At 45.6% G+C, this 27,145-nt stretch overlaps 1 protein-coding gene across 8 annotated transcripts in view; it reads left to right on the top strand.

Moving 5' to 3' along the window:
• ATXN7L1 (ataxin 7 like 1) overlaps window positions 1-27,145 on the top strand; it is a 234,598-nt gene that overhangs the window by 108,867 nt on the left and 98,586 nt on the right. For 2 of the 8 annotated variants that reach the window (XM_019660153.1, XM_019660151.1), the window contains exon 1: window positions 853-981. The exons of 5 other annotated variants lie outside the window; for them this stretch is intronic. Coding sequence is in view for 1 of the 3 variants with exons in the window: in XM_019660157.1 (XP_019515702.1) it covers window positions 768-850 (83 nt within the window). In the remaining 2 variants the exon portion in view is untranslated. Of the gene's footprint in view, window positions 1-767; window positions 1,830-27,145 lie in introns of those variants that run through there. One more of the 8 variants, XM_019660157.1, reaches the window with a different exon arrangement.

Raw genomic sequence — 27,145 nt, 5'->3', positions numbered from 1 at the left:
GCATGTTAGGAAGGGGAAGCTGGAGGGGGAGGGGCCCACTCTTTTTATTAACATGATCCCACTCAGGATGATGGCTCAGCACCACTAGGCAAACAGCCATCGCTGCTTGGTGGCTATGGCTCCTGGGTCCCACGCGGAGACCCTGTCATGGGGCAGGTGTGTGTTTTGCCCACCCCGGCTCTATAAATGGATTCCGCTTAGCAGTCTTCTTGTTGAGGATGCAGAGCCAGTGGTGGTCATATTGTACTGTGTCTGTTCTTATCTCCCCTGTTATCCCCGAGGAATAAGCTAATCAAACTTGCTGATAATTTTACACTGAGAAGGAGATAGCTAATAACTCGGATGACAAGTATTAGAATACAATGTGATGTGGATAAATTGGGTCCATGTATTAAGGGCTATAAAATGAGATTCCATCAAGGCATGAATAATGGTGCATGTGGAAAAGATTAATCAAATACCCCATTAAAAGGTATAGGAATGCTGGTCAGAATTACACGCCTGCCCCTACCCCACCCCCACTTCATTCTGAACCTGCTTTCTACTAGAGAAATATGGAAAAGCGTTTAGAGGAAACAATAGGAAAATGGGGACATATGTTTTGATAGAACACGATCATGAAGACAGATTTAAGCAACCAGGGTTTGATTTAAGGCGGGGGGGGGGGAAAGGCGATTGGCCTGAGTAATCATTTACAAATGTAGTTTCCAAGGGAGCCCTGTTGATAACCATTCAGCAAATGCCAACAAAGCATTTACTTTCCAAAGGGAGAAAGCAAGACAAGAGAAGCGAAAGCCTCTCCAGGAACGGGCCAGAGCACAGCCAAGCCATAGCGAAGAATCAGGTGTGAGAACGGGCAGTGCAGAAGAGAGACGCAGCTTCTGGAAGACCTCGGAGGACGCGCGTTGCCTGGAGAAGGCTTCCTGGGAGAGGAGACTCCAGCAGAGCTTCCAAGTGTGGACAGGCTTCCACTGCAAATTCGTGAGCACACTCTGGTGACAGGGTTTAGGGAGAACATGGGCTTGAGCAGAGCAGGGGGCACCTGTGAAACTTCTCTCCATTTCCACCACCACCACCCTAGTCCAAGCTACCATCACTTCTCGCCTGGACAACTACAAGCCTTCCAGCTGTTTTCCCTGCTTCCATTCTTGCTCCTCTACAGTCCATTCTGCACACGGAAGTCAGACTCAAAATCAGAGTTAATCATACCATTCTCTTGACTCGTGGCTTCCCATTGCTCTTAAGCTAAAAGTAAAAAATCATTATCATGGCTCCAAAGTCTTGCGTGGTCTTAACCACACCTGTGCCAGGCTCCCTTTCACTCTCTACATGCCAATCAAGCTGGCCTTTCAGAATTTCAGCACATTGGGTCTTTCTGCCACTGGACCTTTGCACATGCTTTTCCTTCTCTGTATATGATTTTCTTTTATCCTCTCTTCCCGAAGCTAACTCTGACTCATCCTTCAGAATGCATCTGAATGATTACTTCCTCCTGGAAGACTTCCCTGATTTCCATAACGAGGTCACCTCTTCCTCATACCGTGAAAACAAATGTTTATTGTGTGAACATATGATTAATATCTGTCTCCCCCATTAGTCCACAAGCTCAGTAAGGGTAGGGACACAGTCTTTGCATCCCCCAGAGCCCAGCACAGCCTCAGTAAATATGTACTGACTGGATCATGACCTTTAATTAGGAACAATGAGGCTAGTTGAGAAATTACACTTGGCCAGTATGATGAATTCTTACTGGAATATAAACCAGAATTCATGTCCAGACTGCCACCTGCTGGCTGTGCTGTTGTAAATAAATCACAGATCCTCTCAGAGCCTGTTTCTTCATGTATAAAGGTGGAGTACCAACAGCCACCTCACATAGTTGTAGCAAGATATTAATGAAATCATATATATATAAATATTTTTAATTGTAGTACCAGACATAGATATACTCTGTCATTTTTTCCGGTGCCTGGCACATTGGGTCTTTAAACATCTATTGGATGGATGGATGGATGGATAGATGGATGGATGGATGGGTGGATGGATGTAGGAACCAGTACAAGAGCCAGGAAGGGAACTTGTCATAAGGATAGCATGACAGAAGCCAAAAGAGGAGAGAATGTCAAGAAGGAGAAGGCCTGTTGATCACCCATGATATCACAGCAGAGCAGGCACAGAAAATGAGGGGGGAAAAAATCATTTAACTTGGGCAGAAGGAAGTCAGTGGTGACCTCAGAGCAAATCTTTCTCAGCCTTTTCTCGTTGTCTGTGCTTTCAATGACATGCCTTAATTGTAACTTAATCACTTTACTGATTTTTATCTTTTGGGGGGAAATCAAATTGATTTGCACATACAGCAAAATTGGAGAGATTATTCCAGCTGCTGCCAGCAGGTGCTGACAAGTGAAGAAGTGAACATCAGATTATAAGAGACTACACTAAACATTTATTTTAATAAGGCCAGAAATCCTTAGTTATTTAATAAATTGCCATGGAGAATAAGGTTTCAGTTTCAAGGTTTTTTTTAATTTTTAACTCCCTGTGTTCCGGTAGGACCAGGACTGTTATGCGTAGGCAGGGACCTATGGTATAAGATCCATCCGAGAGTGACTGCACATTTCTATGAGCTTTTTTCTGTCTCTTTGATCACACCCCACTTCCTACCACAGCCATCCACACAGAGTCTCACACACACACACTGAGCTCCTGTCATATGATCACTTACTCCTCCAGCATGGCAGCTCAGCCCTCACTTCCCCTCCAAGCCTTGATCCAGCCGGTCTACTTGTGTGTGGGTCTTGGGAGCAAGTGGCCCAGGCTGAACCCAAGCCCCATACTGGTCATCTCAAGGCTGACTCCTGATGAGTAAGAAAGACATGATGAATAAATGAAACTCCGTGGCTATTTCAACATTCATCTTCACCCCAGGGCTCCAAATGGGGCTCACAAAATTAGGTACTCAGTAGGAAAAGAGTTTAGAACAGACTAGAAGAAAAGGCCACCAGAGATTTCATTTCCATATCGTCATTCGTGGTATGGAACATGGGTCTGTGGGGAAAGGAGGCGGTATTCCAGAAGACATGGAAATGGTTCACAGAGAGGGTTTGAAGGCCCCCTACGTAGTGCTGCTTCAGCAGGGGTGGCTCAAGAGCATGCTACTGATCTAATACAGCATCACGCATGTCTCTCTCCTCTTCCTCACATCTCCCAGATCCAGGATTTCTTTGACAACGATGGTTCAAATGTTTGCTCTCATCAGTAGAGTGGTTTTCTATGAACTGACGCATACAACTTACCAAGAAGGAATGTCGAGGCCCTTGTTCTTCAAGTGGCATAGTCCCTGGAAGCCCCACCACCTTCTGGCCTGGGAAGTGGAGGGAGGTGCACATTAAGACCTCACACACCTGCCTGCCTTCAGGCAGACCCTCATGGCGAAGCTGGTGGTCAGTGGGGAGGCCTGGGCACAGGCCGAGCAGAACCCTCTGCCGGGGTTGCATGGCAGGGGCAGCAGAGCTGGACCCTGTAACCACTGCTATGTCCTCCCTCTGGTCCACTGCAGGAGCTAACCCCAAAGCTCTTGAGTCCTTCAGTGTCCAGAAGAATGAGGACAAGTCTGCTCACACAGAAGAGCTTAACAGTTAAGAGCTGGGCCTGGAGTTAGGTTCACAGTTTGGCTCTGCCTAGCCTGTCTCCTGCCTTCTCCAAGCTTAACTTCTCTTGTGTAGAAAATGGGTATAATCACGCTTTCTCAGAGAGGGGGTGTGAAGATTAAATGTCCTAATGCATGCGATGTGCTTAGACCAAGCCCTGCCCAGCATGAGCAGTGAGCTCACGGAAGCGTGGAAGCCATGTTAGATTGAACCCCCTTCCTACGTTCTGGTCAACATTCGAACATCACTGCTGGGCACCAGCCCCGCCTGCCCTTCAGGATTTTCATACAGGGGGTATTTCATATGCTAGGTAATTCTTGAAGGCTGGAGTTGGGAATCTTGAGAAAAGATGTCCATGAAGGGATTTGGAGTGGGGGCCAGGTCAGGGAAAGGGACGAGAAGACGGTTTAGGGAGGAACTCTGAGGAATTCCTAGTGATCCAGAGAAGGGGCCTGGAGAGAAGCTGGAGCAGCCAGGGAGACAAACGGTTAGATCTGAACCACCAGCATCACGGGGTTGCAGAGCCGGGCAGGAAGGAGTTCCGAGAACGAGTATTAAATCTCTCAGGAAGGTAGACTAGACAATAACTGAGAAAAACAGCTTGGGAATCACATTTGCCTTTCAGTGAATGCGACTTCAAATTAATTTGGTTTTGAGAATTTTAAACACACACGTAATCATTGGAAATACCTAAAGCATTGTAAAGACCAGGGCTGGAAATCACTTATCATCTATGCTGTAAGAGCAGGAGTCCAACCTTGCAAAGCAGATTTAAAAAAAAACCCTGTGCCTAGGAAAGAAAGCAGTCTGCCTGTCAAATTTGAATTAAGTCCTTTTCCCGGTTATCTTTCCCAATCTGCCCCTTCACACCGAATACACAATTCTGCGTTCTTTCATAAATACAGCCCCTAGGAGAACCAAGGAAAGAAATAAGAATAGAGAACAAGAATGTGATCAGTTAGGGCCGCTGCCTAATTTCTTTTATTCCCTCCTGATATCTGTTAGGCTGCTTCCATAGCTGAACAACTAATACTGTAATAAAGTTTTGAAGGCAGTGTCAGTAGCCTATTGGGTTTGAAGAATGCCTTGACTTTTGAATCTTTATTGTAGCCATATGTTTTGGAGCTGTTTTTTACACTGCGCAAATCAAAACAGACCCCAAACATTTAATTTTAAGTATTAAAAAACCTCCCGTCTCCTAGTATAGCAGTGCTCATTTCTTTTGTTCATTGTGTGGGTGCCATAGCCCTGGAGCATATAATTTAGGGTCCTGGACTTATTGGGGGTGTCTGGAGGTCACTGTTAAATGGATGTGCTCTTTATTAAGGCAGCATTTGATAAAGCCTTTTGAAAATGCTAATAATTATGTTCGTGGGACTGCCTGCTGAGATTAGAGAAAGGAAAAAAATTGTAAGCTTACTTTTCTTGCTCCAAACCATAAGTAAATGGCCAGATCTAATCTCCCTTTCATCTATCATTTATATTTATTACATTTGGTGAATCTGGTTAGTGGTTTAGATTCCTTAGGTTTTTACTACATCCAGGCTCTTATTATGCAATCATCTTTGATAAAACTAAATGGTATACACCCCTGGCCCCCAGAGCATAACGTGATGCCAAACCCTGTTCCAAATGTGCTTCTGACTAAAGCAAACCGTATTGGAAGATGTTCAAGAGAAGCATTTCCCAGCCACTTCCAATTGCAAAAAAAAAAAAAAATTTATAAATTACTAGTTCCGTGGAGGGCTCCCTCCAAGTCATGTTTTCTTCCCGCCTCTGTTGTGAGAGCTCTCTTTGCCCACACACTCAGGAGAATGTGATTGTGGTGTGTTGTGCACGCCCTCAGAACATGGCTTGCAGACAGTTTTTGTTTTTTTTAATGGGTGATTATTTGCATGAAGAATGAGTGCACTGCAACATGTTAGCATGGACCAAGAGCAAAATCCAGGCAGTAGAAACTGCAGGTTAGACAGCCTGAGTCCTCAACAGATAAGTTGTAAGGAAAAGAAATAAATGGAGGGAGAACTGATTGCTTTAAGTAAGCTTAAGAGATGCTGAAAACATGGGCAAGACTAAACACAGTGTCAACAGATACACACTTGGGTGATAAAACCATAAATACACTCAAGGAAGTCAGTCAGGAGTGTGGGTACTTTGGGAAGGGAGGAGGGGGTGCAGTTGGGACAGATGCATGGCTGGGCTCCTGGGGTGGCCAGCCAGCCAAGTGCTGTTCTTCACCTGCCTCGTAGTTACCAGGCGTCTGCATTCATTTGTTTTGCGTGGTTTTGCATGTCAGTGCTTTATTTTGCCATACAATTTTTTCTTGTAATGAATCCACTTGGGGTTCCCATTACCTACAGTGTTTCAGAAATGTGGCTTTTGGGTGTCTTATAATGAACGATGTCTTACCTTTCTCACTAAGAGGAAAATTGTAAATCCATCCAGAAATTCACCAGTGGGGTTGTCTGGCAGCTTGGTCAGAATTGAGAGAGAGAAAAAGCCTATTGGCGGAGGTTTTCTGGATTCTGGCTACTGAAGACTCCCCCTGGGTTTTTTGTTTGTTTGCTTATTTGTTTGTGTCCCCCGACTTTCATTTATAGAGTTAATTATAGTTAGTTGCTTTCAGTGATGGACTAAGTACCTGTAAACCCTAAATAAGAGCTAGTTTGCTGACAGGAGCCGCACTGCCCCCTGCCTCATTCCCCCTGATCTTTGGTAGTCTTTAAAAACCACACGGGTTAATTTAGGGGACCTTATCCCTGCCGTAAGCCCTCACTTTCTCCACTTCTTTGGTCCCTGCATATGCCAGTCTGACGTGACCACCCTAGTGGTGTGATTTTAGGGTGACCTCTGACATCCCTGTCCCTCCAGCTGAGACTCAAGGCTTTCCTCACAAGGCTTTCACCCCTGTTAAGTGCATTTACCCCCTTAGGACAAATTAGTGAGGTCAGAGTTAGTTTCACTAGAGGGTAAAGTCATCAAGAACAGGACTCTGGAAACCTGAGGTGGGGGCACAGAAGGGTCAACCCAAAAGAAGGTGGCAGGAGTTACCTTTTCTTATTATTATCAGACCTGGCCTCCACATGTTGACATTTTCCAGCTTCAATTGTGAATCCACTAAAATACACCATTTACATCAGTCCCTGGGGATGCCTAAAGCTAGTTGTCCAACTCTCTGCATGAGCTGAGTCCAGCCCTGTCTGAAAATAAACAGGGTAGATTTAGCTCCATAAGGAGAGGGACTGCACCTGTTTTTGTTCACCACTCAATTCTCAACCCCTGGCACAGTGCTTGGCACAAAGCAGGTGCTCAGTGAACATCGGATGAAAAAAATGAATGAGTAAAAGGGACCAGGCCAAACACACAGCTTGCAGCAGGAGAGAGCGCACAGAGACCGCAAAGATGGGCAGTGAGAAAGGGACAGCTGGCATTCCCAGGCTCCTGGGGCTGTCACCTTTCCCTCACCTCCACCCCCGATCTGCAGCCTAGGGCCAACCACTTCTGCTCTGTGCCTCTCTGTCCTCAACAAGAAAATCAGCCAGTACCTAGTTCTTAGAAGTAACAGCTCATATCACATTTTTTCCCCGTTTGCACAACACTTTTGGAGTCATATTTTTCCACACATGTCTAATTTGTACTACATGGTAATCCCACGGCATAGGTAATTCCCACTTTAGGGAGGAGGAAACTGAGGCTGAGAGGACTGAAATGACTTTTGAGGAGCAGAGCTAGAAATAGAACCTGGAACTGTGGAACCCTACATCCAGTATCCTTTGCTGCCTTGTCTTCGGCACTGGTGGAGACCCAAATAAAGAGGAATCGAGAGCCAGTATTACCCTCAAGAAGCTTCATCTCTGATTCAGGCACAGAAAACTGCCTTAAACAGTCAAGACAGGCCCATAAAAAAGTCAAGACTGCCTGCCTGATCCTCCCCTGGTTTTACTCCCCAGAGATGCAGTGAGAGATCCTTTTACTGCTTTTGTTTCTTAGAAAGGTTCTCTCTGTGTAAACTTATTTAGAGAGTATAGGATGGGATGGCTCAGTAGTCCTCAACCGTCTGTTGCAATGGGGAGGAGAGGGAACGCGTGAATAATAGAAATCGAAAGGAAATCCCAAAGACTGATTTTAATCAATTGTGCCAGTCTTGCGCTTCAGCAGACCTCATTAAAAACAACCACATCAGGGCCGGCTGAGTGGCGCGTTGGTTGGGAGTTGGCTTGGGGCGCCGGTTCTGGGCCACGGGGCCCCAGTTCGGATCCCACGTTGGAGCCGGTGATGCTGCGCCCTCTGCAGCTAGGATGGTGCGTGGCAGCTTGACCTGGAGCTGGGCTGCCAGTGGGTCGCTGGCGACGGCGTAGGCTGCAGTGGAGCTGCTGTGGGTGGCCAGCAGCTGGCGTGAGCAGCCGGCAGCCATTGTGAGCCTCCAGGCGCTGCCGTGAGCAGCCATCCAGTGGCTGGCGGCCGATCTGCCTCACCTGGGAAGAGCGCAGTGATGGTGCCAACATGGGCCAGTGGGGCGACGTCCTCTGCAGCTGGACTGAAGAACAAAAGGACAGCAATTTGTCTGTTCCCCTTCCCGGATTCCCCAACGCTGTACCCCTTCCCCAATTCCTCAATGGGGAAAAAAAAAACAACCACATCATAGATTGGAAAGGAAAGCAAAGGCCCTAAATAATCCACCGTCTAGATAACTGTCCCCTTATACCAGCGTTGTCTATGACAGAGTTAATACGACATCCTTGCTCATAGACATGTCTGTGCTTTTAGATTTCCCTCCCCAAAACTGCTTCACATCCTTTATTTCTTCTGATGCTCTCACTGACCCTGTGTAGGACGTGCGACTGTTACTGAGGCTTGGAAACAATAGTGACTTGCCCAAGCCCTACAGCTAGTTAATGACAGCGCTGGAACTTGAAACCGAGCTCTCCCCAGCCTGCAACTCTTTTCCCACTTCCTCTCCTACAATGGTCCTTCTCAGCCTTCTGTTTCAGTGTCCTTGAGAAAGACCCAGCAGTGGCGGCTCTGCCACCTACGAGTCCGCAGCACTGGCGCTTGCCAACTCGTGCTTGTATTACGGTGGTTAAATGTTCACTGACCGCTCTGTGTGTGTTGTAATCATTTAATTAGTCTTTGCCTGGGAGGAAGAGATGCTTTATTTAGAAGCTTAATAGTGCAAACTTCCAAGTCTTCGGTTCACTGTGAGCTTGATGGCATTAGGATGACCTCAGCCTGCCCACTGTATTCCTAATCCACTTAGCACCAGGAGGATAACCAGCAAATGCTTCATTCAAGGCACAGCCCGTATGCTGAGATGGCAGGAGAGTTGTGGCAAGGTTCATGACGAGAGGACAGACAGATGCAGGAAGGCAGGATAATGGGGAAAATGTTTTAGGGCCTTTGAAAAAATTACCACATCTTTTCATGCTCCTCTCGGGGCAAAAAGAGAGGATACTTTATCTTCTTGGGCCCTGGATTGGGCATAGTACCTTACAGCCAGTGTTTCTCAGCCTTGATTGCATATTAGGGTGACCTAGGAAGCTTTCACGGATCCTGATGCCAGGCCTGGCATCAGTTTTTGGGGTTTTTTTGTTTTGTTTTGTGTTGTTTTGCTTTTAACTCCACACATGATTCCAATGTGTAGCCAAACTTAAGAACCAGTGATCAGATGGGTGATGGTGGCTTTGTCCCCTGTCGACCTGGCTAGGCTGAACTACATTTCCCAGAATTCCCTTTCCTGTGGGTTTATAAGTGGGATGGGGCCACAGAGAGATTTTTGGGTGGTCTAGAGGACAGAAGGGAAGCAGCAGCCATTTTACAACACGTGCATTGTCACCTGTCTGCTGCTCACCACTCGCATGAGGCTACAGTTGCTTCACCTTCCACTGAATCACCCTTCAGGTTCTCTGACTCCTGGGCCAGGTGTGTTACTTAGCTCCACGATAAAGGGCTCCAGCTTCTGGAGGACATCCATACCATCAAGGTTCAAAGGCAATGAGAACTAACATGAATTTCAGTCCATCCTCATGGGGTTCCAGTAAAGGCTTGTAGGTTCCAGATCGTTCTTGGTCTCCCCCACTTCCTATTCTTTCCTTCGCAACTGCCTGCCCTACGGACTTGACATAACTCCAGCATCAGATGCAAAAACATCAGCCTTAAAGAGCCCGTTTAACCAGCAATTACTGTTGCAAAGATCAAATACCAGTTATAGATGCATATACAGAGGGGTACCAAAAAAATGTATACAAGTGGACACCTGGTCAGTGTTGCTCAAGCAGTAGTTCACTGTAATCAGAAGTGTCTGGATGCTGATGGTAACCACTTTGAGCACCTCTTGTAATTGCAGAAGTCAAACGTGACTTGTATTCATCTTTTTTTATCCGTATATATTATTACAATTTTAATAGTTTTCTTTTCTTAAAATGTGTATACATTTTGAGGGGGCACACTCTGTATATACATATACATACCCCCAAAGTGACACCTGTGGGGCAATTTGAAAACCTATGGTAGATTCCTGATCTCTAAGTCTGGTGGTATGTAGGAAACCCCTGGAGACAATCTTAAACATGCAAATTCCTGGGCTTCTCAGTCTAGGAATCAGAATTTCAAGAGATTGGAAAAGTAAGAATTTTTTAAAAGCCTCCTCTACCCAGCCTTCCTGGGATGCTGATAATATTCTGTGTCTTGATCTGGGTACTGGTCACATGGGGGTATTTTGTGTGCCCAGGGTCATCAGGTGTTGGTACTGTGCTAAGGGTCTAGAGTTTCACCCTTACGGTGGCACACTTGTGATTTGTGCCCCTTCCTGCATGCATGTTGTATGTCAATTAATAAAGAAAAATCACCCCACCTCCCACCCTTCCCCATAATCCCAAATTTCAGTGACCGGCCAAAGTTGAGAACCACTGGACTAGATGCTTCCTTGTACAATTCCTGGCAAGATTTAGAGAAAAACTGAAAAATGTTCAGCAATTGGGGAGTAGTTAAGATGCATCTATAATCCTAATAATTCAATCCTATGCAATTATTCCAACATTAAAGAAGAATTTGAAACCATGAGTCAGCCAGCGAGATTGAAGTGGTAGGAGTGTGTTTCAGGGAGGGTGAGAGGGCCAGTTTGGAAGATCACACTAGAGTTAGATCACGGAAAGCTTTGAATGGCAAAGTGAAAAGGAGCAAAGCCACTTTCAAAGAGTTGGGGCTTTATTTTGAGGAGGGTCTTACAGATTTTGAGAAAAGTGTTGGATAAAAGTAGCATTTTTAACAGTGCATATATAAATATAAAATTATATTATCCACCATATTTAACTGCTCACAACATATATAATTGTTTGAAAGGTACACTGGTGAGTGACAGAACAGGCCCTGGCACTGGAAACGGGGACTTTACTTCCTTTGGAGTCAAGACAGACTTTTCAACCTCAACTTCTTTCTAAAGTACCTGCAGCCTTATATGCACTGTTCTGGCATGCATTTGAATAGGAAAAAAAAGAAAAGAAAGAAAAGCAGTTAAAGCCCCAGTTGTCCCATTTGAAGGCTTAGTAGGTTCCTGTGGGGTACAGCTGTTATAGGTACATTAAGATTTTATAACCATAGTGCAGGGAGAAACTTCACAGGCTGATTCAATTTATAAGCAAGAAGTGCCCAGAATAGGTCCAACAGTTGTTCTCAACAGCAGCGTTGGACCTGGGGTGGGGATCAGGGGTGACCACAGAGAATTGGGTGGAATTACAATCTTCTCTAGGAGTTTGGGTTTTTTTAAAGATTTTATTGGAGGCTTTTGAAATAAGGAAGTACAGGCCCTACCCACGAACGACTCTGAAGCTACCTTCGATTTAAACCCACCAGCCTAAATGCATTCTTATATCGTCTTTAATATCCAGAGGCAGTTTTTGAAACTTTTAGCAGCCCTTTTCAAAGTGTGACAATTTTGTGCACCTTCTCCCCTCACCACCACCCTTCCTCCCCCTCCCCCCCAAGAAAACTCCAAAGACTAGAACTCTTGAGCTTTCAAGTAAGGGCAGAATTAGGCTGAAAAGCATTGGTTGAAAAAATCGAATCATTGGCATCATCAAACTAATTTTGAAAGACCCATTTTCTTTCTCATTCTCATTTGACTTGCGGTATTTTCATTTTATCTCTTCTTACTCTCCCATAATATAGCCATACCCTAAACTCGATTTTGAGCACTATCCAGAGAGAATTCTTTGTGGAATTTCCACAGGGTATTCCCTCTGGAACCCAACACACTCCCACACAACTCTCTACCAATTCGCTGGCATGTGCAGAGGGAATGCAAACCGATCTTAACATTAGTCTCAGTGTAAAACAGTTAATAAGACAAATCTAATAAGCAAAACAATAACGTGGGGCATTCCTAAGTGAGAGGCCCATTCCCATGCATCTGTACCATTTCCTTATTCCCCTCCTGCGGAGAGTTTGAGAATCAAGGTCCATGAATTGCCTCACCCACTCCCCACACCCCTCCCCAACACAGGGCCTTTCCCAAAACAGGATGAAAGCACTTGTCCTTCACAGTTTTTCCTTCCAGCATTTTTCAGGAAAGGGAAGTTCACTTTAATGAGTCTGCCTGCTGGTTCATGAAACCACCTGATGTCCTTGATCTACCATGTGGGCCCAGCTCTGGGGACACAAAGGCAGCTCTGCCCACACCTGGCTCCAAGACATTTTGATCAGCTCATACTCAGCAGCTCCTCAGAGCACTTCACTTGGCTAATAAAAGTTGGCAGAAGCACTGAGTGCAAAAGCCCCAAGCCCCAGGCCTTAGGAGGAAGCTTCTCAAAAAAGGAGGGTGAGCCTCAGCTTTCTGGCCCAATCATACACAGGCTCAGGTGTGCAGGAGGACACCCAGCTGGGTCACTGCCTGGCAGGAGGATTCCTGCCCCATCAGTGTTATGTCTGCATGGATCTCAGAGGTATTGCATCTGTCCACTTGTGGGGGCCAACAGGTAACATCTACTCAAAACAGAACTACAGGATGTTAGAGCTGGAAAGAGACCTCCAAAATGGCAGATTCAACCTCTGCTCCCCCTTGTTACAGTAGAGGAACCCAAGACCCACTGAGGCTATGCAGGTGACTTGCCCAGAGTTCCTCTAGTAGAGAGAGAACTGGGCCACTTTCCCAGGTGTTCCACATCCAGCATTCCACCACTGCCCTGCTCCTCCTCACAAATGCAAATTATGCTCTGTCTTCTCATAATTATTTTATTAGGACTGTACATGGCCAGCAACATTAACAGGCTGGATATAGCTATGTTTACATATTATATATGCATATGTAATATATATGTTTTCAATAGATACTATTTTTATCCACAAGTAAACCTTAAAGCCAGTTTACCTTTGTTTCTTCTTTCTTAGTCCTCCTTTCAGTAACTTTTTATTTAGGTCTCTAAGGGACGTTTGCATATGTGAGATGTTGAAAACTGACTATAGGCTCACGATGTAATGTCTTTTAGCCATTATGGATTATGATAAATGGCACTGAATGGTTTTAAAATGTTTTAAAAATCATATCTTAAATTATGTCCTATACATATGGAATTTGTGTATTATGATTTTATATTTGTAATGTATGTGTGTTTTCACATATTGATCGAGTTTACCTTATAACATTTGGGGGGAGGAAATGTGGGTTTAATTACAGGTGGACTTTTTTTTGAGATGTAATTGACACATGACATTATATTCGTTTTAGGTATACAACAGAATAACTTGATATATGTGTATATATATTTCATCAAATCAGTAATATGCGTACCTACCAAAAATATCAAACAGCACCCAGAGGGCCGACACTGACAAGTCTCCCTGCTACCTACCCTTGTCCCCAGCACCCGTTCACCCTCCCAGAGACCACAGCTGTTAATTCCTCCCAAAGATAGGCAGCATAGATGTGTTTATTTCTTTTTCTTTTTTAATAAATGGGGGTGTGGTATACGGGTATACACTGTTCTGCTCCTTGCTTTTTCAACTTAATGATGCATTCATTCATTGCTTTAACAGATAACATAAATTGAGCTCCTATTATGTGCCAAGCAGTGGCTGGAACAGAGAGGGAACCAGGTAGATGTCCAGCCTCCCGGAACTTAGTGGAGGATAGAGATAGTGAGGATAAGCATATGATGTACATTGAAGAAAAGTCAGTGGAGGGAGTGCTTCCTTACGTGAGCCAGTCAGGGAAGGTCTGCCTGAAAAGGCCTCAGGCCAGGTCCTCCGTGAAATCAGAGAGTGGGCCTTGGTAGAAGGACACTGGGCAGGGAGAGCAGCAGGGGAAAGATCCTAAAGCTGGGGCGTGCCAGGCCTGTCATGCTTCTGGGACAGCAAAGGGGTGGGGTGCCCAGAGGTTCTGGGAGTGAAGAGTGATGCGAAAGGAGCTTAGTGATGCAGGGAGGCCCAGACAGGTAAACCCTTGTAGCGACTTTGGGTTTTATTTTGAGTTACACAGAAGCCCTGGACGGTTTGGAGCTATGGAGAGACAGGCTCACTCTGGTTGCTGAGTGGAAAATACACGGTCGGAAGGGGAAGGGTGGGAGCAGGACACCAGCAGAAGATGCCTGTGGAAGTCCAGGCAAAGAATCACGGTGGCCTAGGTGGAGCTGGTGACTGTGGCACTAAGAAGTAGGTTCTGGATGTATTGGGAAGGTCGGGCCAGTGGGATGTGCGGATGGTTTGGCTGTGAAGCGCAAGACAACAGCAGGCTCGGGTGCCCTTGGGTTTTGGCCTGAGTAACTGGGTGAATGGTAATGCTGGACTGAGGTGAGGAAAATCAGAGGAGGTGGGGACATCTAGCATTTGGTTTTGGACATGTTACATTAGAGGTGTCCATTCAATGGACAGGAGCTTGTGAATGGATATGGAGTGTGGACTTCAGACAGAGGTCAGGCTTGGAGGGACAAATCAGACTCATTAGCACAAAGGTGTTACCTAGAGCCCTGGGAACAGATGAGATTAAAGCCACTGCCCGATATTTTTCATACCATGGCTCCTCTGTAGTATACGGAGAAAAGGTCACTGACACCAGGGCTGCCACCCCGTCCTGACAGGTCCCCATCCATTGTCCCCAAAAGCCAAGGGGATCAGTGTCCTGTCACAGCTGTCCCTCCTTGGCAGCCAAATGCATCGCGTGGCCACAGTGTAAGGAAGAGGAAAGAGCACTGGGCTGGGAGTCAGGACCTGGAATTCTGGGTCTGGTCACAGCACCTGGGCGGGTTCACATTAAGGAGCCTCTGAGGACCCTTCCAGCTGTAACATCATTTGCCTATAAGTCAAGTGGTATGAAGAGTATGAAAGGAGCTCCTATACACCACCCACATTAAAAAAAACAGCAACAATTCATTACAAGGTCATTCACAGAGTGAAAGGGAGACAGTGCAATGAATTGTGGAGTGCTTTCCTGGGGCAGAGTGGGGGAAGGTAATATTAAACGTACAGAAAAGTTGCAAAAAATTGTTCAAACACTCTTCCTCCCATATATGAATGTGTATATATACACATTTTTAATTTTTAAATATATTTTGTATACTTTTTGAACTATTTGAGAGTAAGTTGCAAATATCATGTTCTTTTACCCCTAAATGGTTCAAAGTGTGTTTCCTAAGGATACTGTCTTCCATAGCTGTAGTGTAATTATGAAAATCAGGAAACTAATATCATGGATACAGACTTTATTCAAATTTTGCCAATTACCCCATATAGAAAAAGAAAAAAAAAGGTTAAAAAACCCAGGATTACATGTTGCGTTGAGTTGTCATGTCTCTTTAGTCTCCTTTAATCGGGGACCATTCATCCGTCTGCTGTTCACAACCTGGACACTCATGATGACATCACAAGCCATGGATTTTGTAAAATGTCTCTCGACTCAGTTTGCCTGATGTTTCCTCATAGTTAGATTCAGATTTTGCATTTTGGGGTGGAAGGCTCTTTAAAGGGCTAACATCTTGAGTTCTGGGAAATTGGGACAAAGGGGGATTGGGGCAGTGCCACTGAGTAAGGAGAACTAGCTCTTTGCATGGGAACCAGATAGCTCAAAAACTTGAATGGGAAGGAAAAGAGAATATTCACCTGGTGTGGACACAGCACCCATTAAATAAATACACTCAGCTAATATTTAGCAAGAAAAGGCACCCTCTCCCCAGTAGGTTCATTCTCCCCACTTACTCTGAGTGTGTCTGATAAATCATTGGTTGTGAGGAGGGCCTGCGTGGGCTACACGCTTTACATGCGTTCTCTCGGTCCCCCAGGGACCTGAGGGGTGACAGTGTGCTCTTGTTTTACAAGTGGGAAAACTAAGGCCCAGGGAGCACCTGCATTTAGCGACAGAGCCAGGGATTCAACAGGCCTCAGTCCCCAAGCCCACGCTCTTTCCACTCCACTGAGCTATTTTAAGCCTGTTAGCTGGTTTTGTCCACAGTCAGCCCTTGCTTTGCTTTGCTCAAAACAAGGCTTGAATAAAGACTCCAGCTCTATTTTCCACTCATGTCAGTGATTGATACTTGATTAATGTTCAGGATTGCTGTCATCTAGAGCATAATTTTCACAGATGCAAAGACCAATTTTGCTGTTGCTGAGGCAGAAAGATCTATTTCCTCGTAAGTTATCAAACAGATTTGGAAGGAACCAGTAACCACTAGGGGGTCTTGCTGGCTCATTCTGAAAGGAAGCCTTTCTGCATCTGGCATTGTTAGCTTCTATGAAGGGAGAGTCAGAAGGCCCAAGTCCATGCACATGTGGGCACTGCCTGGGCTACTATGCCATAGCTGTGTGACATGCTGCAGCCATCAAGCTCTAAAGTGAAAAACCCTCTCAACAATCATAGCTGCCTTCCCAGCGTTGCCCTGAGGGGCACATGGGACCTTGGAGACATCACTTGTAGACTTTGGTGCAGTGGTGATCATCACCTTCTTACCCAACCAAGAATCGTCCTTAAGAGCCGGCCGAGTGGCTCAGTTGGTTAAGAGCTCGCTCAAGAGTTTGAGCTCTGAGCAACAGCGGTTCAAGTCCAGCCCGAGCTGAGCAGCCGCTGAGCTGCCAACAGGTAGCAGGATGGCTCAGCTTAAAAAAAAAAAGAATCGTCCTTGAAAAGACCATTTTTGTCAGAAGTGCTGAGCAGGACCACTGCCCCATCCCCACCCCGACTCTCAGCAACAGCGGTGGGAGTACTGGGTTCAGGCGGGCTCTGTGCAGCAGCCGCCTAACCTCCTGGAGTTTCCAGCAGTGGACAGTGTGCTGAGTACCTGGCCCTAGTTCCCGGCACAGATATGCACTCATCCTCGGTTTTTCCTCTTCTCCCTCCTCTATTTACTGTCTGTTCTCCATGTCACCCTCCTGCTCATCCTTTTCCCTCTGTGACTCCCTCAGTAGAAACAAGAGTTATTATTTTGTACCAAAATATTAAATCACATACAGAGGTTGGGAACTCGAGTCCCACTGGTCTCTGACCAGGAAAGTAAAACGACCCATCAAATCATAGTGTGGAAAGCAATGAGCTTGGCCTTAAGAGGTCTGGCTTTCCCCCAAAGAAACATTCACTTCATAACTATAGCTGAAGGATCAGGACTGGAAGTCGTCGGGGCAGGCACAGCTGTGTTGGAAGTGGCAGGGGCTGGCAGCTGGACGCTGGAAAATACCCACTAGGGGTAGCTGTCGGCTCACCAACCCATGACCTATTTTGTTGGAGGAATCCGATTGTGTGTATGTCTGTGGGAAGTGGGGGGCCTTTTTTCATTCAAAATTAAAATATCTTTCCTGGAAATACGAATATGGAAAAAGTAAGCAGCCTGATAGCTTAGATAAATGGTAGTGAATGTGAAATAGGCTAGAATGTAAGACTTTGGAATAATACCTGCTCCAATGTAAGGCCTCAGCAAATGGTAACCATTTTTATAGTGTTTAAGAACAGGGACTCCGAGGCCAGATTGCCTGGATTCACATCCCAGCTCCATTTCTAGTTATGTAGCCTTGGGGAAGTTAATGTATCTTTCTGTGCCTCAGTTTCTTCATCTGCAAAATGGGCACAATCATAGTCCCTACAGGATAAGGTTGTGAAAATTAAATGAACCCATGTACATAAGGCACTTAGGAAAAAAGCATCTGGCATATATTAAGCACTATGTAAGAGTTATTACCTACTGTACTAATGAGAAGGTCAGTGAGAAAATTGTCACTGGGTTTTGCTGTTATCCAGGCATATTTAAGAACATCAGCAAAGAGGCTGGTAATCATGAACTTAGAACACAAGCTCTTTCAAGGCTAGGGCCCTGCACCAGACAAAGCTGAGCGTCTCTACAGTGGGTAAGGGTCGCACGTGGGGCAGAACATGCTCATACTTCTGGCGTTCTAGTTCTTCAGTGGACACATGTGGATCTCTGCCCCGGTTCATGACAGTGTGTTCTTTGAACAAGGGTCTGACACTCACTGTGTTTATTCCTTAGGGCTGCTGTAATGAAGTACCGCAACAGAAATATATTGTCTCATAGCTCTGGAAGCTAAACGTCTGAGATCACGGTGTTGGCAGGGCTGGCTCCTCCTGAGGGCTGTGGGGAGAGTCTGTCCCAGGCCTCTTCCTGGCTTCTTGGGGGTGCTGGCAGTCTTGACCTTCCTTGGCTTGTAGATGCGTCACCCAGTCTCTGCCTTCATCTTCACATGGCATTCTCCCTGTGCGTCTGTCTCTGTGTCCCTATTTGCCTTTAATCAGGACACGGTCCTATTAGATTAGGGCCCACCCTAGTGACTCTGTCTTAATTTGAACATCCAGAAGATGGGCATATTTTGACCCTATTTCCAAATAAGGTTGCATTCACAAGTACTGGACATTAGGACTTTAACATCCTTTAGGCGGACACAGTTCAACCCATAATACTCACAGTCCCTCACCCCTCATGTCCGAATTGCTGAAACTGCCTTCCAGGTACCTGTCCATTACTCCTCACCTCCCATCCCCACTCACCTTCCACACACTGATGAAAACTCTTTCTCCAACTATGTTTTCACCATGGAGGCATCTGTTTCATTCCTGATGCTGCGATCGGAAAAGAACCTCAAGCTCAAATGGGCCCAAATCAAACACCATCGGCAACATGTTGAAAGCCAAACCCGTACAACGTTATAGGGAGGGGTATGACCTGGTTCTTGGGTAAATAAAACTAAGGCTTTATTTTGTGTGAGGGACGCTCCGCTGGCCCAGAGCTCTGGCCGAAGGTCAGTGTGGGAAACAGGGAAGTCATTTGAGTTTTCTGTGGGCCCTTTTCCTGTCCCCAGAGGAGGCCCCAGTGGTAGACCTAGCATTTGGAGCCGAGTGTCATCTCCGCTGTGCTGCTGCCTGTGTGAATTTCTTGGGGCTTAGTGGTCTCATTAGACCACTGAGGAACTTGGATTCACAGTGAAGTGATTTGTGACTAAGGTCAAAGGTGTATGTAATTTATCTTATTTAATCCTCGCAACCAGCCACTAAAGTGGGTGTTGTTATCCCCACTGCATAGATAGGAAACCACAAAGAAATTAAAGGGCCCCAAAACCCACATTTTTTGTGTTATGTGACCCCACCTCTTTAACTAACCCTTAAATCAGTGGTTTTCCATCTGGGCTGCATGGCCCAATCACTTGGGAGAGCTTTGGGATGGAGGTCTAACAACTGAGGGTAGGGCCTGGGTACTGGTATTTTGCAGGAGCTCACTGGGTAATTCTGTTGTGTTTCCAGTGTTGAGAACCACTGCTCTAAATGATCTGTGGTCTCCCCTGGTCCGGAAGCTAGAGTGCACATTGCCTCTATTAATTGCTAAACACCTCAGCCTGAGTCTGGGGCCTTCCGCTAACCCCTTTTGTCACTTTCAACTTCCCCAACCAGTGCCCCTTCTTTGTAATTTCACATCTTATGGTCAGCTGCCCCTTGGGTCCTTCCTGGGCTAGACTGGTCATCATGGAGCTGTGCGCCATCTGCCAGATGATGCTTACAGACCCTGGCTTTCTGGCCTTGACAAAGCTATCATGAGGGTCCCCTAGGAAACTTGTTTAAAATGCCAAATCCTTAAGCCCAGCCCTGGTAATTAAAATTCATTTGATCCAAGAATGTTGTTGGTGAAAGAACCTCTATCCTAAGAAAAAGTCTCGAAAGAGTTTAAGCCAAGCTGATGACAATTGCCAGGAAGCAAAATCTCAACAGATTGAGAAAATGCTCCAGAGAATGGCAGTTTAGCAGCTTTCTTATTTTATACATTAGAATCAAAGGCGGAGACATAAGGGGGGCTACCTGAAATTCATTGGTGATAGATTAGGGAGGTGGGAGAAAGCAAAGCCAGGAAATCTCTGAGATTGGATAAAAAAGTAAAACAGAGAAACATATACTTCTTTCACATCTGTGGGTACAAGGTAGTTACATTTACAGCACAGAGAGATGGTATGTAGGAACAAGATAACAATGTGGTCTCGTGCCCTGGTGCCAGCGGTTGTGCCTTCAAGGGGTCTGGAAAAGAAAATTACTCTGACATTTCAAAGGTATGTTATCTCAGATGCACAAAGACAATAGACAATTTCTAAGTTAAAGATTGACCTTTGTCAAGGAAGCGACAGGCCTATGACGTGACTACCCAGCATGACCTGCTTTTAGTTAGGAATTTTTCGTTCAGACCACCCTGTGTGGTTACTTTGGTCTCTGAGTTTCTAAGGCCCGCCATGCGGGCCTCCCCTGAGCTCGTCAGGTTTAGTATGTCATCCACAATATGTATTTTCTGATTCTGAGATTGGCGAACCACTGATCTAATCTACATTCTTTTTTGACATTGAGTGACGCGCCCAAGGTCACATAGCTCATCAGCTGCAGTGCTAAGATTCTCTAGGCCTGGCCCTCCTCCATCTTTCCATTCCACAGTTCTCCAGGTAAGGCCAAAGCAGTCGTTCTGACCGCAATGCGTGGTAAATTACCTGAAAAGGTTTTTAAAAATATGGATGCCCTGCCTCCCCCAAACCAATTAAGTTACAGTCTCTGGGGGTGGGCCTAAGTGGCCTGCTGGGGTGCTTTTCAAACTTTAATATGCATGTGACTCCCCTGAGGGTCTTGTTCAAATGCAAATTCTACTTCCACGGTCTGGGGTGGGGCCAGAGATTCTGCATTTTGAAACAGGCTCCCTGTTGCTGGTCCAGAGACCACACACTGTGTAGCAAGGCCTTAAGGTATGGTCCCAGGTCCCCAAGAACCTACAGACTTCCTCAGCTCTGCCAGCATCTCTCTTGCCTGTCTCACTGTGTATTCTCTGGATTTGTGTTTGCTTTCTCTTTAGCAGTGATTTCCCACGGCGTCATTTCTCCAAAGTTGGCCTCCCTACCGGTGCTTTAAAGTATCATTGATCTTGGTTCCAAATTCTTCACCCTTGCTCTCTCCAACTCATTCACCTAGTGCTGTATTCTTCTCTGCAAGGTTCCTGACAAAGGTAACAGTGCCATGGCCAGCTCCGGCTTAGCTCCATCCATCAGCAAATAGTTATGACACATCTACTGAGTGGGTACAAAGGTGCACCAGACCCACACCCACAGCCTTTCTTAGAGGAGCTTGCTATCCAATAGGGGAGGTAAGGCAAGTGAGAAAGTGACTGTAACTCATGCCTGCTAAAAGGCACAGGTACTGTGTAGAGGGCTTAAGAGCATGGAGCCAGAATTGCCTGGGTTCAAATCCCAGCTGTGCTACTAGCAGTATGGCCTTGGACAAATCACTGAGCCTCAGTTTCCCCAATTATAAAATAGGGATAAGAATAGTACATGATTTGTAGGGTGGTTTTGAAAGTTAAAGGAATTGACAGATATAAAGTGCTGGCGTACATGGTAAGCTGTATGTAAGTGCTAGAATTATTTAGTCGTAGGAGGAGAGAACTGAAAACAGTACATGCTAGAGCTTGGTGTGGTCACCGCACTGGATCCTCCAGAGATAGAGAAGGGCATTCATGGTGGAGGGAACAGCATGGGCAAAGGCACAGAGGCAGGCATGCAGGACCGATAGAGCCAGGAGTTTAGTCGGACTGATGCTGCAGTGTGCCGGAAGGGAGCAGCAGCTGATAGGCTTAGAATGTCAGTTGATGTCAGATGGTGGAAATCCTTGAAGGCCAAACTAAACAGTTCAGATTTTATTCTGGAAGCAATAGACAGCCAGTCCTAAAAGATCTTTTAAATATATCTTCACATACAAAAGTTGCCCAGTATGGTGTTGCTCTACGTAGAGTGTAATCACCAATCCCCCCTTTTAGGTATTTGTAGTTATTTTCTTCATCCCTCTTCGTGTCTACCTTGTGGTGTTGATACAAGCTTCTCTCATTGTCTGAGTGAACATTCAAGGCTATTAAGTGACCTTGAGCCAGGTCACAGAAGGGTCGCATGGAATCCATCTAATCATTGGAGTTCACAGCCCCATGCTTCCAAAGGGCCTCTCTTTGCCGGTGGAGTCTTGTCACCTCCCAGGCAGATCATATGCCCTAGTTATGAGCTTTGAGCAGGAACCTACAGCTCCAACAGGTTGCTATTCCTTCCCCCGCCTCCCCCTTGATTCTAAGCCTGTTGTAATGTACTCAAATGATGGGCTATGTCCACACACACACACACACACACACACACACACACACACACGTCAGTAGGCAGCATTTAGAGCTGTGCTATGTGACCTAATTGTAAGTTGCTTAATTTTGTATACCCAAAGGTGAGGAAGTCACCTGTCACATGAGGATCATGAGTGTACCTGCTTCATCGAATTGTTGTGAGGGTTAAATGAGTCAGTACGAGTAAAACAGTGAGAACCGTGCATCTAGCACATGGTCAGTGACCAATCAGCATTAGCTATTATTATTATAATGAAGGAATTTTGAAAAGCAACATTAGAATGAAAAAGAAAATGTAACTACCAATTGAGAAAGAAGTAAAAAAATAATAAATGTGAAAATCTATGGCAATCAATTTGAAAATCTAGAGGAAATGGAGACTTTCCTAGCAAAATGTCAATTATCAACATTCTAAAGAAGCAGAACACCTGAACAGACCAATAACCATTGACTACTTTAGAAAATGTATAAAGAGATACCCTTTTTTAAAGGCTTTCCTGGCCTTATAACTGCATACAATCTAGTCTTCAAAAACCAGGTATGTCCTTTGTTATTCAAACTATTTCAGCCCATAGCATAAGATGAACATTTCCCTCAATTCGTTTTATGAAGCCAGCATGACCTGAGTATTCAAACCTAAAAAGCACATGTCTCTTCTATCTCGAAAGCTTTGAGGAAAAAGAGGACCCTAACAGAGAAGGATGGGGAAGAAAGCCAGCCTCAGAGCACAACGTGCTCTTGCTTTACGGCAGTAGGTCCCCACTGGAGGCACGTAAGAACACCAGGAGCACCGGCCCCAATCCCAGAGATCCTGATTTCATTAGCCTGGGGAAGGGCTGGGCCCTGGTTATGTTTTCAGGCTCCCCAGAACCACTGCTTTAAGGAAACTGGAAATTACATAAGTCTACAAGCCTGGGTTATGGTTCCAAACCATCCCAGCACAGTAGAGCCATTCAAGAAGAGACCTTTTGCCAACCTTTGACGTGATCAGAGCTAGAGGAGGCAGCGGTTGACCACAGACATGCCAAGCCTCCCATCAGAGCCTACGGGCTTTGGTCTCTTCAGAGACCAAAGACCCAGCCAGCAAGAAGGCCACTCATATTGTACGTTCTGAGCCAGCAATCTTGCCTGCTGCAAAGGAAGGCCAGGAAAGCCCATAGAGAGTTTTAATCTCCGGAATCCAATAGGATTTTAATGACAGACCTGTTCATTATCATGCTTCCAGGTAATTAAGCCCACGTGGTAAGCAGTTACATAAATAATTAATTAGCAATGTGTGCACACAGTCAATCCATGTTTTCATCTTCTCCTCCTTCATCCATCCCCAGTTCCTAGACAACACTGTTACCACCCACAGCTGAAGCCTAGTCAAACAGTCCTGTAAGTGCCAGAGAAGAGAGAGGGGTGTCCTGGAAACCATTTCTCCAGTAGTTGTGGTTGGTTCCCCAGGGAGGGACTCTTAGAGTCCCTTCTCACCACCCACCCTCCTCAGAACCCAAGACGACTATATTAGTTATAGCATCTATCTTCAGCCCCAGTTGTAGGGGTAAATCTAGTTTTTGTCCCTTGTTTTATTAAATGTTGCGTTGTCAGAAAAGTCATGACGCATTTTTGCAGCAAAAAACATAGAAAACTTACGTCATGACTTTTTTGACAACCCAATAGTAATAATAATTATAATAATAACAACAACAAGGCAACCTGGACATTTCTTACCATATGACAATATAAGAAATCAACAAAGGGGCCGGCCGAGTGGTGCGATGGTTAAGAACTGGCTTGGGATGCCAGAGGGCCCCGGTTCGGATCCCACATATGAGGGCCAGTAACACTGCCCTCCACAGCTAAGATGCTGAACAACAGCTCAACCTGGAGCTGGGCTGCCGTGAGTCGCCGGTGACGATGTAGGCTGCAGCCCCTGTGGCAGTGGGTTGCCATGAGCTACCGTGTGTAGCCAGCAGCCAACGTGAGCAGCCAGCAGCCGCAGTGAGTGGCCGTCCAGAAGCCGGCGACTGATCTGCCTCGCCCGGGAAGAGCGCAATGATGGTGCCAACTTGGGCCAGTGAAGCAACGTCCTCCACAACTAGACTGAAGAACAAAAGGACAGCAACTTGTCTGTTCCCCTTCCCCCAATTCCCCAATAAAAATCTTTTAAAAAAAAAGAAATAAAAAAAGGAGTAGATTGTTGGCTTAGGTTTGGTCAGTTAATACAGGAGCAATGCAAACTATATTCCTATGTATACCACACCCGCTCCATCCACAGTTAAATAACCCGCAGGAAATCGCCCTGGGTTCTCAGTCACTGCATCATTAAACAGTGACTCTGAAAAGATGAAAAATATCAAGGAGTGGTGGTGCAACAGTACAATGCCTGGTATTTGCTTTACAGTATCCCCTAAAAGGAATGGTTGGGGATGAGAATAAATGAAACAGGACCGGCAAAATATTGATGGTTGAAATTGATAGTGGATACATGTGCGGTTCTTGTACTTTTCTCTTTTTTGTATATGTTTGAATAAGAAAAAAGGAGAATACAGGGAGAGACAACATGCGGGTAGGGGTGAGCTTCCATCAGTGCATGACTGACAGAAGGTTCTGGACCCTGAAATAAAAGGGGGACGTCCCAGAAGAGGGACTGGTGTCTCAGTGCAGACAGTGCTCTGCGAAAGGTCACCAGCAGGTATCAGCATTATTGTTACAGATGCTGTTACTGTAGCGCAGAACTTGGTGATCCAGTAGGAAAGAGGCCGAGGAAAAAATCATGTCTCCTAGGTATTTAATTTGAAGCCACTTGAGCCCTTTGCAGTGAGAACACACAGAAGAGGGGTGTCTTTGTTTCCAAAGACTAAATTTGCCAGCTCTGTCTGAAAACTTACCCCTTTTCAGTTAATGCTGACAATGTCATGCTCCCCATCAGGAAGGGAGCATCAATATTTAGAGGCTAGAAAATTCCAGAGCTTACGGAGCAATCCAATCATGGCTCTAGGATGGATACTCTCACATGTCTCCTCTCTTTGCTTGCTCCATCTCCCTCATTTTGCCTCATATTCTGTCCTACCCCCATTCCCTCCTCCCCACCCCCTCCCACGCCCCCATTCACTTTGATTAGCCTTTGGAAGACTTACAATATCTTCCCTTTGAAGAGGACCTAGCCTGGTCAATGATGTTTATATGTCAACATTCAGGAATCACTTTCATTCACTAGCAAGCTCCACCTCAGAAGAAACTCCAGAGCCAGCCAAGTCAAGGTTTTTAAAAAATGGGAAAGGAGACTGAGGGCTGCTGAAGCTTCAGAACAGCACACAATAGTCAACAGAACCTCAGCTAGAGGGAGGTGAGGATGGGAAGAGCCGGTGCACGCCGATCCCAATGCTAACCGAAGGTTATTGATGGTCTGCTTCTTCTGCAAAGGATTACCTTGACAGGAAGTGGGCTCCCCGTCCTGACTTGTGTCCAGCCGTAGAATTTTTGAGTGATGGCAGATTGGCCCTGCCAGCAGCAGCTGCTGCCTCAGGCTGGGAGGCCCACTGAGAAGCTGCCTGAGGAAAGGGTTGAGTTTGGGGTTTTGTTTTGTTTGTTTGGGTTTTATTTTTTATTTTAGTACTGGCTGAGAATCCCTTACATGTGTTTAGGACTTCACAGTGTAGGAAGCACATTTATTTTTGGATCGTCTCATTTGAAGCTCTCAGCAGCACTATGAAGCAGGATGTCCAGAGGTCTCAAACCCGTATTTACAGATAAAGAAACTAATACTCAGAGTTTAATGATTTTTCAGGTCAAAAAATTAGTGGTAGAGCAACAGCTAAATTCTTCAGTTCTCTGCCAATGGGAAGGTTAACAATCCAGAGAGAAAGGCAAAGTGATGTACCAAATGCTACTAAACATGCATGCCTGGCACTTAGCAGAGCCTCAGAAGGATTGGATGGATGGATGGATGGATGGATGGATGGATGGATGGATGGATGGATGGATGGATGGATAGATGGATGGATGGATGATGGATGGATGGATGGATGGATGGATGGATGGAACTCCTGGAAGTTGGAAAGTGGGTCTTATTCCCCTTGGTACCCCTGATGGCCACCATAGTGCTTTGACATATAGGACCCACTTAAATATTTTTGAATGAATAATCCACTATGTATGCACATACTTTTATACCAAGACAAATAAGAGTTTGTGAAGTAGGTAACTCTCTGAGCTTTAAAGAATAGAAAAGACTGAGGAATACCATGTGAGGAATACACATATTACTCACCATACTAGGATGTAAAAAAATCTCCCATTCATGTATGCACTCAACAGATAGTATTGAGTGATTGCTAAGTAGTAGGTTCTATTCTAAGTATCGGTGATACAAGAGTGAACAAACATAAAAAAGGGTTAAGTCTCTGCTTTCATGAAAACCACCTCCTATTGAGGAATGATAGATAATAAGCAACTAAATTGACAACATACTAGTACAGAGAAAGAAAAATTAAGCAGTGATGTAGGGGTTGCTACTTTAGCCACAAAAGCCTTCTCTGATACCATGACATTTGAGCAGAGACCAAAAAGAAGTGGTGGGGGCAAGTCTTGAGGTTTTCCAGGGGAAGAGCATTCAAGGCAGATGAAACAGCAGGTGCAAAGGCACTGAGGTAGGGGAATGCATGGCGGGTCTGAGAAACAGCGAGTTGGAAGGACAGAAAGAACAGATTAAAGGATTTTGATCAGAAGAGTGATGGAATCTCCCCAGGCCTGCCTGCTCTGGCTCTCACCAGCTATTGACCACATTGAAATCAGCAGGGTAAGTTGGGCAGACAGGGCCGACTGACAATTACACACAGGCTGACGATGACCCTACCCCCACCCAACATAAGCTCCATTTTGCTCGGTATTGACCTGTACATTATACATGCC

The sequence above is a fragment of the Hipposideros armiger genome, unplaced genomic scaffold (genome assembly GCF_001890085.2).
Source record: "Hipposideros armiger isolate ML-2016 unplaced genomic scaffold, ASM189008v1 scaffold_312, whole genome shotgun sequence".
Classification (NCBI taxonomy): domain Eukaryota; kingdom Metazoa; phylum Chordata; class Mammalia; order Chiroptera; family Hipposideridae; genus Hipposideros; species Hipposideros armiger.
This window is presented reverse-complemented; position numbering and strand designations above follow the sequence as displayed.